This window comes from Lithobates pipiens, unplaced genomic scaffold (assembly GCF_037356315.1).
Source record: "Lithobates pipiens isolate NorthernLeopardFrog02 unplaced genomic scaffold, aLitPip1_a1.2 Scaffold_19, whole genome shotgun sequence".
Lineage (NCBI taxonomy): Eukaryota > Metazoa > Chordata > Amphibia > Anura > Ranidae > Lithobates > Lithobates pipiens.
Genome location: NW_027507764.1, coordinates 62,889,443 through 62,902,006, shown reverse-complemented (window position 1 = coordinate 62,902,006; position 12,564 = coordinate 62,889,443). Strand labels below are relative to the sequence as shown.

The following is a 12,564-nucleotide window of genomic DNA, read 5'->3' as shown; positions in this document are numbered from 1 at the left end:
GGTTGGGGGCACGGTTCTGTGGAGGGGCGCAGGGTGCTATGGGTTGGGGGCACGGTTCTACGGAGGGGCGCAGGGTGCTATGGGTTGGGGGCACGGTTCTGCGGAGGGGCGCAGGGTACTCTGGGTTGGAGGCACGGTTCTGCGGAGGGGCGCAGGGTACTATGGGTTGGGGGCACGGTTCTGCGGAGGGGTGCAGGGTACTATGGGTTGTGGGGCACGGTTCTGCGGAGGGGTGCAGGGTGCTATGGGTTGGGGGCACGGTTCTGCGGAGGGGAGAAGGGTACAATGGGTTGGGGGCACGGTTCTGCGGAGGGACGCAGGGTGCTATGGGTTGGGGGCACGGTTCTGCGGAGGGGTGCAGGGTGCTAGGGTGCTATGGGTTGGGGGCACGGTTCTGCGGAGGGGTGCAGGGTGCTATGGGTTGGGGGCACGGTTCTGTGGAGCGGTGCAGGGTACTATGGGTTGGGGGCACGGTTCTGCGGAGGGGTGCAGGGTGCTATGGGTTGGGGGCACAGTTCTGCGGAGGGGCGCAGGGTACAATGGGTTGGGGGCACGGTTCTGCGGAGGGGCGCAGGGTGCTATGGGTTGGAGGCACGGTTCTGCGGAGGGTCGCAGGGTACTATGGGTTGGGGACACGGTTCTGCGGAGGGGCGCAGGGTACTATGGGTTGGGGGCACAGTTCTGCGGAGGGGTGCAGGGTACTATGGGTTGGGGGCACGGTTCTGCGGAGGGGCGCAGGGTACTATGGGTTGGGGACACGGTTCTGCGGAGGGATGCAGGGTACTATGGGTTGGGGGCACAGTTCTGCGGAGGGGTGCAGGGTACTATGGGTTGGGGGCACGGTTCTGCGGAGGGGTGCAGGGTACTATGGGTTGGGGACACGGTTCTGCGGAGGGGTGCAGGGTACTATGGGTTGGGGACACGGTTCTGCGGAGGGGCGCAGGGTACTATGGGTTGGGGGCACGGTTCTGCAGAGGGGTGCAGGGTGCTATGGGTTGGGGGCACGGTTCTGCGGAGGGGTGCAGGGTACAATGGGTTGGGGGCACGGTTCTGCGGAGGGGCGCAGGGTACTCTGGGATCGGGATTCTGGACAGACCTCCAAGATGCTGGACTTTCTTGAGCAGGACGTGCGGTCACCCCAGTGTGAATTGGGTGTACGCAGTACCATTATTTATGGGTATATGAGTGGTATTTGTGTGTGTTGTACATTCGTTTTTTTGCTCATTCTTTTTGTTGCTGGTAGGTCATGAACAGACTTGTATTTATACCATGTATTACCTCCTGATTCCTTTTATATTATTCACTAGAGCCCAGCCTCACATTCCACCCCCTCACATCCCATCCTGTGAGGGAACATATGGCGGGAAAATGATTCCGGCATAACATGACATCACCCAGTCAGGAAATCATGTATTATAATAGGTGGGTTTGGCTAGTGAGTGAGACTGCACGGGATTCCAGAAGATGAGAGGACTCCACAGCAGGCCATTGGTGATGTTGTATTATATATATCGGGAAATATTTACTGTGGAGCTTCTTATTTACATTCATTATATGAAACTATAGCGACAGATGTGAGATGCGAGGGAAGAGCTTTCAACTCCGCCTCTCTCCCTCCCAAGCCAATGGTTGTCCCGCCCCCTTCCAACCGAGCCTCGTGCTTCTCCGCCCCTTCGCCTCTTGAACTTTAGCCTGCAACGCCCCCTTCCTTCCTGAGTCACAAGTCCTCTCCGCCCCCTTCCTGGCTCTAAGTCCGAGCCTTCCCCGCCTCCCCCAATAGTCTATCCGCCCCCTTACTAGCTCTTCAACCTTAGCCTTCTCCACCCCCCTTCGCCAGCGTTATCCTTCTCCGCCCCCTCACAAGCCTGTTCCGCCCCCTTCCTGGCTCTGAAGCCTGGGCCTTCCCCGCCCCTCTTGGGTCTACTCCAACCCCTTTCCCACCTCCTCACGAGCCCGCCCCGCCCCCTTTCTCGCTCCTTTACTATAGTTCAGCCTTTCTCCGCCCCCCACCCCTCTCGCGAGCCTGTTCCGCCCTCTCCTCCCCTCCCCTCTCCCCAGCCTCCTCCAATCCGGGACGCGCTGAGGAAATTCCCGCCGAACTATAAACCGCGCGCTAAGCCCCAGCGCGGGAGATTCTTAACACGCCTCCGTGAGAGAGAAGAGAGAGACGCAGTGACTGTACCGCTCCCGGAACCGAGCAGCCGGGGGACACCGAAAGCGATAAGCCTTTAACTTACTTCCGTTACCGATCGCATCCCCCCTCCCCGATCATGTGGATCCAGGTGCGCACCATGGACGGCCGGCAGACCGAGCGGCTGGACGACCTCTCCAAGCTGACCAAGGTGGAGGAGCTGCGGCTGCGGATCCAGGAGGTGTTCGGGGTGGAGATGGAGCGGCAGCGGCTCTTCTACCGAGGGAAGCAGATGGAGGACGGCCATACACTCTTCGATTACAGCGTGAACCTGAACGACATCGTGCAGCTGATGGTGAGGCAGATCCCGGTGTGTGTCCCTGAGGAGGAGGGGAAGAATGAGGAGGAGGAGGAGAAGGATGATGTGGATGAGAAGGCTGAGGAGAAGATGGAGGAGATAGACCCGGAGGAAGATCCTCTGCCCTCCCCGGAGTTGGCCCCGTACAAGGTGGAGCAGCTGGTGGACGCCCGGGACCTGAGCATGGGCGCCTGGTTCGAGGCTGTGGTGGTGAAAGTGACCCGCAAGCCCGACTCCGAGGACTTCCTCTACCACATCCGGTACGAGGACTACCCCGAGAACGGGGTGGTGCAGATGGCGGAGAAGGACGTCCGCCCCCGGGCCAGGACCAAGCTGCCCTGGGAGGACCTGGCGGTGGGCCAGCTGGTCATGGTCAACTACAACCCGGACGAGCCGAAGGAGAAGGGCTACTGGTACGACGCCGAGATCCAGAGGAAGCGGGAGACCCGCACCGTCAGGGAGGTCTACGCCAAGGTCCAGCTGGGGGCGTTCAGCGACGTGCTGGACGACTGCCGCATCCGCTTCGTCAACGAGATCTTTAAAATTGAGGCGCCTGGTGCCGAGGAACTGACGGAGAGCCCCCCCAAGCGCCAGAACGGGCCGGAGTGCAAGCATTGCCGGGACAATCCCCGGGCCAAGTGCCGCATGTGCGCCTGCCACATCTGCGGGGGCAAGCAGGACCCGGGCAAGCAGCTGCTGTGCGACGAATGCGACATGGCCTTCCACATGTACTGCCTCGATCCCCCGCTCTCCGCTCTGCCCGACGAGGACTGGTATTGCCCCGAGTGCCGGATCGACACCAGCGAGGTGGTGCTGGCTGGAGAAAAGCTCAAAGAGAGCAAAAGGAAGTCCAAAATGCCATCCGCCTCTAGTTCGTGCAACAGAGACTGGGGCAAGGGCATGGCGTGCGTCGGCCGCTCCAAAGAATGTACCATCGTCCCGTCCAATCACTACGGCCCGATACCCGGCGTGCCCGTCGGCACCATGTGGAAGTTCAGAGTTCAGGTCAGCGAGGCCGGTGTGCACAGGCCGCACGTCGCCGGCATCCACGGCCGCAGCAACGACGGATCATATTCTCTGGTGTTGGCGGGAGGTTACGAGGACGACCTAGACAACGGGCACGAGTTCACCTACACCGGCAGCGGAGGCCGCGACCTCTCCGGTAACAAGCGCACCGCTGAGCAGTCGTGTGACCAGAAACTTACCAACATGAACCGAGCTCTCGCTTTAAACTGCAACGCCCCCATTAATGACAAACAGGGGTCTGTGGCCAAGGACTGGCGAGCCGGGAAGCCCGTTCGCGTTGTGCGCAACTCCAAAGGGAGGAAGCACAGCAAATACGCCCCGGAGGACGGCAACCGGTATGATGGGATTTACAAAGTGGTGAAGTACTGGCCTCAGAAGGGGAAGTCCGGGTTCCTCGTGTGGCGTTACCTGCTCAGGAGAGACGACGAGGAACCCGCCCCCTGGAGCAAGGAGGGAAAAGACCGTATTAAAAAGCTCGGCCTTACGCTGCAGTTTCCCCCGGGGTACCTGGAATCTGTTGCTAATAAAGAGAGGGAAAAGGAGAACGAGGCTGGAGCCAGCGAGTTCGAAACTCCCAAAGGCAAGAGGAAAAGGCAGTCTGAGAATGCTAAAGCTCTGGCGCCATCTGCTGGCAAGCCGAAGAAAACCAAAGTAGAATTATACAAACTGACAGCTGAGCAAAAAGCTCTGATTCAGAAGGATGATCTCAATGGCAAGTTGTGGAGTGAAGTCATGAGCTTTCTTAAAGAAGGACCGAAATTCATTAACAAAGTGGAAGAGTCTTTCCTGTGCATCTGCTGCCAAGAAGTTGTGTATGAGCCAGTTACCACTGAGTGCCTGCACAATATCTGCAAGACCTGCCTTGACCGTTCCTTTAAAGCCTCTGTGCATACTTGCCCTGCTTGCAGATATGATCTTGGCAAGAACTACAACCTGAGTGTCAACAAGGCCCTGCAAGCTGTTCTCAGCCAGCTATTCCCTGGCTATGAGAGGGGGAGATGAGAGAATTTTTTTTTATTGTTTTTTTTTTTTTTTACCCTTTGACTTGAACACAATGTGTTTTATCCAGACATTTTGTCTTGTTCATTCTGTACTATAGTTCTTTGGGATATTCTCTGTTCACAGCCTTATTACAGTAGAGCTCCTGGCCAAACTCCAAGTGGAGGGTTACAACCTCTGTCAGGTTTTTATTCCTGTCTCTGCTTATTGCGCAATTCCACGCTTTGGTAAAAGTGATCACCTGGTCTGAACTAGGGTAGATTTGCCCATCCAGGAGAGATGTAAAACCTGACAGCCTGCTTTAATTGTTTGGTCTAAGGCTGGTTTCATATGGTTGGCCCATAGCACAGTCGGCCAACTTGCGGTTTCCCATAGACTTTCTACTAGACTGTGTTTTCTGAAAGTGCACCAAAAGTCCTACATGCTGCATCTTTGTGCTTTCAGAAAACGCAAAACCTAATTGTCTGTCTATGGGGAAACTGCGGGTACACCGCGCTGCCATCAAATCGCAGGAGTGTGAAACTTGTCTAATTTATACTGAATGTAAACCCTAAATCGTCTTTTTGTTTGCCATCGTGCATCGTTGATTTACTAAAGGTAAATAGTCTGTGCACTGCATGTACACCCACACGTGCTGTTGCTCTAGATCGGGGGGGGGGGGGGTGGTGGACATGCAAGGAATAAACTGCATTTTTACTTGCACATGAGTAGATGATAGGAAACAGCAGAACGTCCCCTCATTTCAGAGCCCCCCCCCCAAATTTGGAGCAACTTCTAGTGAACTGTATTTGCCTTTAGTAAATCAACATCTGTAAGCAAATTTCTTAAGCAAATCATTTTATGCTGTGTGGGGCTGTTTGTTTGTTTTTTTCTTTCCTAGAAATCCTGCCGATAATGCCCCTTGCCGCAGACCAACAACGTTGGACCACTGTCCTTGCTTAGGCGCAGCATTGCAAGCCTGCCAATGAGTGATCCTTTAATACACCCTTTGTGGCTACTAGCCCTAAGGATAACTAAAGGCAGGCTGACAATGCTGCTGCTATTGTAAGTGGGAGGGAACCGCTTAACATGTCGGTCTGCAACTGGTAGTACCGTTGCTGGTAGTATGTCCAGGCGAGAAAGATAAAATGACTTTCCTGATATGACAAAGCTTCCAAAAACATTTAGGGTTTAAATTCACCTATTAGTAGGTTTGGCATGTACCATTGTATAAAGTTTTCTTCAGCAAATTCTTTTTAAGATTCTTGCCTGGAGATCCTGCCAGTAACGGTGCTTCCTGTTGCAGATCAAGCTGCTGCCTCTCAAGTGGCATCCTGCCATGAGTGTTCCTTATGTTGACTGTTGCGTTTGTCTATGGGGTCTCTGCAGCCCATATAGTAGCCACAACAGTCAATTAAAGGGGCAATTTTGGTTTACAATGCTAAAAGCTTGGCTCTGTTGGCCTGCAACAGGAAGTGTTGTTATTGGCAGGATCTCCAGGTAAGTGGGGGAAAAAATGAGTACAGCGAGGTATATCATCAGGTATATTCAGAATAGATTAGGGAGTACATATGCTTTTGTTCTTAGGAAACGTAGACTGTTGCCTAACCGTGTTTTTGTATATGCTGGTTGCTTGGCTGCTATACTGATTCATAGGGGGTTGATTTACTTAAACTAGAGTGCAAAATCTGGTGCAGCTCTGCATAGAAAACGACTCGGCTTCCAGGATTTTTGTCAAAGCTCCAGTTAAAATAAATTGCGCTAGAAGCTGATTGATTTCTATGCAGAGCTGCACTAGATGTTGCACACTCCAGTGTTAGTAAATCAATCCCATATTGTGTGTGGTCACTGAATTGGAACAAGAGTGACTTCTCCAGCCTAATGATTGTTCTAAATATGTGACCCCCTCCATTGAGGAAACAGTTGGGTAACCAGCAGGAATTTAGCAATATCCCTGTATTTCTTTATTGTAACCGTTTAGTCTTCCAGTTTGCCCTTAGCTTTGCAGTTTGCTCTGTTAGACTGTCTCAGTTCATTTTGCCAACACTTTGCTGCTCAGTCTCCTCTACCTCTGCATATATAGTGCCTCTAGTACTTCTCAACTGTAGATTGAGAGAAGTTTCGTTATAGAATTTCTAATTCATTAAATCTTGTGGTTGCATACTGTTAATGCGTTGATGGACAACCTGTCGCTCCCCAGCTTTTGTGGAACAAAGTCCCAACATGCAGTGGTCAGCCTAGTAGAGGTTTAGTCTTTGGCTGCTAGGGCATGCTGGGATGTTTAGTCCCACAGCTGCTGAAGAGCTACTGCTTGCTGGTCATTGCTGTAAATGCTTCCCCCGTGGGACACTGGTGTTCTCTCTTGAATTTGCACTGATGACCTTGTCACTAAAGGGTTCAGATTGCTCATAAATTTGTCATTTTGCATCCAGTAGTAGGTAAGGCTGTGCTAGACTTGTACAAGCAGGGATGAAATGCTCTACCTCAACATACAGGGAATGTCTTTATAAGGCTTAATGTTTTTTTTTTAGATTGGGATTTGATCATTCTGACTGCATAAGTGGTGTACTTTGTATGCTCGGTTGGAGATCTCTACTCTGGAGACTGCTGAAAACCAGAGTTGAGTAAATGTTTATAGAGAAAATTGAGTACTGTCCGTGATACTTTTTTTATTATTTGCACTAACATACAATTTTTCAGGACAAGTTTTCGGGGTATGTCCCCTTCTTCAAGGACCTTGAAGAAGGGGACATACCCTGAAAGCTTGTCCTGAAAAGTTGTATGTTAGTGCAAATAAAAAAAGTATCACGGACAGCACTCAATTTTCTCTGTCACAATTGCACTAATACGGCTACAATCACATTAATTGTAAATGTTTATCCAACCGAAATTTCCTCTTAGGCCTTGTTCATGCTGGAGTTTTACCAAAACTAGAGATTGCAAAATCTGGTGCAGCTGTACATGGTAGCCAATCCTCTTCTAACTCCAGCTTGTTCACTTAAGATGGCCATACACCTATAGATTATCTGCTGATTTTCTATGGTTAGATGGAAAAAGTGCAACAGATTTCTCCATGTTCACTAAACTGTGGGAATGGAGGAATCTCCCCACTTTTTCCATCTAACCATAAAAAATCTGCAGCTAATCTATGGGTGTATGGTCAGCTTTAGACTGGCCATACACCTATAGATTATCTGCAGATTTTCTATGGTCAGATGGAATAAGTGGAACAGACTCCTCCATCTAAGCTGAGCTGAAGAATCTCCCACTGTCCCAAGCTTCCATATCTTGCTAGTCTTTTTCGTTGGCTCTCACAATACCTGAACATTTTGATTTGGTGCAGGCATTGTTTAGGTTGAGAGCCAGCGGGGCCGACTAGCCAGATACTGAAGCTTGGCCCAGTGGGAGATTCCTCCATCCACACAATTTACCATACATGGAGAAATCTGTTGCAGTTTTTCCATCGAACCATAGAAAATCTGCGGATAATCTATAGGTGTATGGCCAGTTTTAGGCTTTTGCCAGAAAACCTGGAAGCAGATTTTCTTCTTTCTGGCGCTCCATTAGAATGATTCACCTTCACTTCCTGTCCTGACCTTTTTATACCAAGATCGCTGTTCAGCAATAACCAATTTCTTTGGCTACATCCCCTGCCAACTGTTGCCTCTGTTGCAGACAGCCGCTTAAGGGAAATTATTGGGAGGATAGGGAGTGAGGGTGAAACCATCTAATGGTGCTCCAGCAGGCAATAAAAAACCAACAGAGGTTCTTATTCCTCCCAAAGATAGCCAAAACTAGGAAAAAAACATGTTTGGCTTGGCATACAGCTTAATTTGCAAATTTGACCAATCTAATCAGTAAGTCCCAAATTTTTACTTTGCCTGAATATGTACATGCAGGCTTGTCTGAACTTTAAAAAATGTCTGAAGGCGTTCTTGAATAATTCTTCATGTTCCAAATAAATCTGCATGTGATATTCAGGTGCATAGAAGAGTTGTGGCTGCTGGAGGTGGGGTAGGATCTAGGCATGTTCTCTTCATACAGCCAGTTAAAGCTGTCGGGTTCCCCCCTCCCATTTTGGGGCCAAGGTGTCCTGTTCAGGATATTGTTCAAGAGGACCTGTTAATGTGCCCCAAATGTGCACTTGATTCCCTATCTCAAACTTTTTATGCTTAGTGGGTGTCATTCGGTTTCTTAAGTTCTTTTTGTGACCTAAAGCATAATTCCTTTAAAATGTCCGTTCCTCCCTCTTAATGCCTTTGCTGACCAACCCGTGTAGGAAAGGTGAATTAAGCCCGCTCCAGTCATGTAATCCGTGTCGGGCAGCTGCGGGGGAGAGCGTTCAACAGCCGGGAGTTATGGGGCGGTGACATCAGCCATTGGCTCCCATGTTCTAGTCTGTTGGTGCTCCCCTTCTCCCCTGCAGCTGCTGTTCCCTAACAGGAAGGCTAGATCACAGGACTGGCCTGACAATAGGTAAATGGATACATCTTTTTTTTGCATAGGTGTCGTTTAGGCTGAAATTCTGCTTTAAAGGTTATCTAAAACCAAAACGTTTCATTTTTAGATGGTGGTAAGGAGTTGGTACCCCTGTCAAGTTTTTATTGTGGTCTGTATCCCCATTCAAAAGATTCTATTTCGTCCTGGTGACCACCATTGCTGAGAACAAGTGGCAAAATAAACCAAAATTTTTTGTTGCCACCAGAGCAGAGTAAGAGGAGAATTCTTCCAGTGGGGGGGGACACCTGTCCCTGTCACCATTATCTAAAGGGGGTTTGCCCTCCTCTTCGCATGCAATAAAGAGACAGGGGTTTTTAACATTTCCTGCTTTACCCAAAATGGAAAGTTTTGGCGTTATACTTCAGCTGAACCTACTAAAGAGAAATGTCCCCTTGACTGTTCGCACACTATGGGGACGATTTACTAAAACTGGAGAGTGGAAAACCTGGTGCAGCTGTGCAGGCTAGCCAATCGGCTTCCAGGTTTTATTGTCTGTTTTAATTGAACAAGTTGAAGTTAGATGCTGATTGGCTACCCTGCACAACTGTACCAGATTTTACACACTCTGGGTTTAGTGAACCCCCCTCGGTTTTTGGACATTAGTGGGCACTTCTGCTCTGTATTCGTTGCGTGGCTCTAAAGTCAGCATTTCCTGTCAGTCGTTCCTAAATATGGGTTTTATTCAGATTTTTGCATTGTTTCCAAAATATTCTGTATGCTTTTTTTATTGGCATTTATTTTAGTTTGTGATCTTATCAAATGTTTATTGAAGTGTTGCTCGTGCCATGCATTGTAGTTAATTCATATGTATGTTTTGTCCAATTATTGGGTCGATTGGAATGTTTAGTTTTATACATCCAATCCTATAAAATAAATGGTTGCTGGTTTAGACTTTTACCCATTTCTGTTTTGTCATCTTTGTAGTTGAAGCAAAAAAAGGGGTTTCTGCCTTGGAGTTCATGAATGCACTAAAGTCAATATTTAAGGGGGAGATCCATATCCACTCCCTGCTGTACGCTGCAGTGTTTACTTCACATGACAGCCTGTATTTTACATCCCATTTATAAAATGTAGACCAATGTGGAGCCTGCAATGTCCCAGAGTTCTCATAACTTGAAGTATTTACCTTAAAACAATAAACTTAATATTGCAACCTGCTGATCAGATGTGGTAGCTACATTCGTTTTTTAGGGATGCACCGAAATTTCGGCCGCCGAAACATATCGGCCGAAAATGCCCTTTTCGGCAATTTGCCAAAAGGAGAAAATGGGGCGGGCGAGGAGCCCCCCCCCTGGTGCCGCCCATCATGGGAGATCTATAACGCAGGAGAGCTGCCTCCGCCGTCTGGTTCAGTAGAGCGCCGGGAACATCACAGCTTTAATTTCAATAGCTGTGTGTTCCCCCGTCGCATACAGCCCCTCCCCCTTGTCCGGGGAACTGTGATAGACAGATTACCCTTCCAGATTGGACGGGTGATCTGTCTATAACAGTTCCTCGGACAAGGGGGAGGGGCTGTATGCGACGGGGGAACACACAGCTATTGAAATTAAAGCTGTGATGTTCCCGGCGCTCTATTGAACCAGACGGTGGCGGCAGCTCTCCTCTCCCTCCGCTGCATCACTGGCTGCAAAGGGGACAACACACTTATCTCTTTTACCATGTCGCCAGTCTCTGACCATCTCCTGTATAAAAATATTTTTTAAAAACGGTCATTTTCGGTTTCTGTGCTGTTTCGGTTTTCGGCCTAGTGTATTTTTCATTTTCGGTTTCGGCACCAAAAAACCCATTCGGTGCATCCCTATTGTTTTTGTTTTGTCCCTTTACCGTTCTATTTTCACCTGATCTGGCCAGTAACCACCTGGATTAGAGCGCTCCCCACTCTGGATGAAGGGGCATTGGGGTAAATTTGAACAGCAGGATTTTCAGTCTGGTGGGAGGGGAATGTTAGATGTATTGGCAGATCTAGATACTCTAGTGCATTTAAAGCCAAACTCCAGCTCACACTGCAGCTATTTGTTCTTTTTTCCATTTTGGTATAGTTTTTACATAAATAAAAGCTGATTATTGTAAGCACCCCCACCAACAACTGCTATATTAGCAGGAGAGCTTGTTCTGCTGAAAAAACACTCGGTAGCTGGTTCACCAGGTGAAAATAAAGGGAAGAGGGCCTTAAAAATAAAACAAATGCATCCGCCACATCTAAAGATTGGTAAGCTGCCAAATGTGTTTTTTTTTTTTTTTTTTTGGGTTTAATATTGCTTTAAGGCTCGGTTCACATAGATGTGGTACAGCGACTCGCATTGCTGTGCACATCACATGTGATGTCATGATTTGCACTATTCGTTTGGCTCAAATTGCACAGCACCCGCACAAAAAGGTGCAGGACCCTTCCTTTCTCTAGCATCAGATTGGTGCAATTAGATTCTGTCAATCGCACTGTATTTTACAAACCGGTTTGGGGCGTCATTTAACTTCACATTGACACCTGCTGCGATTCACATGTATGCCATGCAATTTCAATGCGGTACAGGAAACGCACAGGACTTGCTTCATTTCCTGCACCGCATAAGTGAGCTGAACCTAATGCTTGAAATTTTAAGTTCACGTTTTTACAGAGAATCTGTAAGGTGACCTTTACACTGGACCTCCTCCCCACCCCCCACCAGGTCCAGCTGTACTGTAGTCCTGCTCTCAGGGACTCGAACAAATCTTCACTGGTCTGGGTATTTGAAATCCTCCTGGCTTTCTCTCCTCAGGGCTGACAGGCCGGGTTAGATGGATTCTGTTTGGTCAGTGCTGTCCATGTGAGGGGGCTGCCCAATTGGAATTCCTCTTGTCTGTACAGCCTGAGCTTAAGCCTTGGGGATTTCAAATCCCCGGACCAGTAAAGCAGCATTGGGGGGGGGGGGGGGGGGATCACGCAGGATCACGGGACCGTGGGACGAAGGCGTCCAGTGTAAGGTGAACTTGACTATGATGTAAGAATGCACAACACCCCAAAATGCACAGTCTATTCAGTTGCCTGCGCTAAGGAATAGATTGCTCCATGATGCAAATAACTTGCGCTTGGGGGTGATCATCTCTCCCCAACTTCAGGTAATTGCTCAATATGTGATTATACAGACAGCTGTGACTGCTTCTCATTGCTTTGTATGGGTTCTGCATCTGCAACTCCAGGCATACATGCCGTGATTTATTTTCCAGTGCTATATATGTTCAAACATGGCTCTCGGACTAGAGTCGTCTGCCAATGCTGTGCAACTAAAATCTGTTTTGGCGCAATCTGTTTTGGCGCAATTTGTTAGTGAGCTGGTAAGTGTGCTAGGAAAACTTCTCATATCACACATGCAGCTTTACAGAAGAAAAGAAAACCTACACGGTACCAAAAAATAAATAAATTTAGGTTAAATAACTTTACCTTGCCTCCGTTCTGCCCCTTTCTAAGGATGAGTACACCTAGGAAATACTGAGTATCCCAATCTTTACAAGTACACAATGCACTGTACTGGGATGGTATACTTGGCATTTTCAGTACGATATGTACCCCTGAAGGGCTCTTATCTATTAAGCA

At 49.1% G+C, this 12,564-nt stretch overlaps 1 protein-coding gene across 1 annotated transcript; it reads left to right on the top strand.

Moving 5' to 3' along the window:
- Positions 1-2,092: 2,092 nt before the first annotated feature.
- LOC143996016 (E3 ubiquitin-protein ligase UHRF1-like) lies at positions 2,093-9,890 on the top strand. The gene has a single exon (XM_077490806.1). It carries the CDS (start codon positions 2,271-2,273, stop codon positions 4,515-4,517), a length of 2,247 nt encoding a protein of 748 aa, XP_077346932.1. The 5' UTR covers positions 2,093-2,270; the 3' UTR covers positions 4,518-9,890.
- Positions 9,891-12,564: the final 2,674 nt, after the last annotated feature.

Bases quoted from the DNA above. Each gene is read 5' to 3' on its own strand.
- LOC143996016 (XM_077490806.1), top strand. From the start codon at position 2,271: ATGTGGATCCAGGTGCGCACCATGGACGGCCGGCAGACCGAGCGGCTG.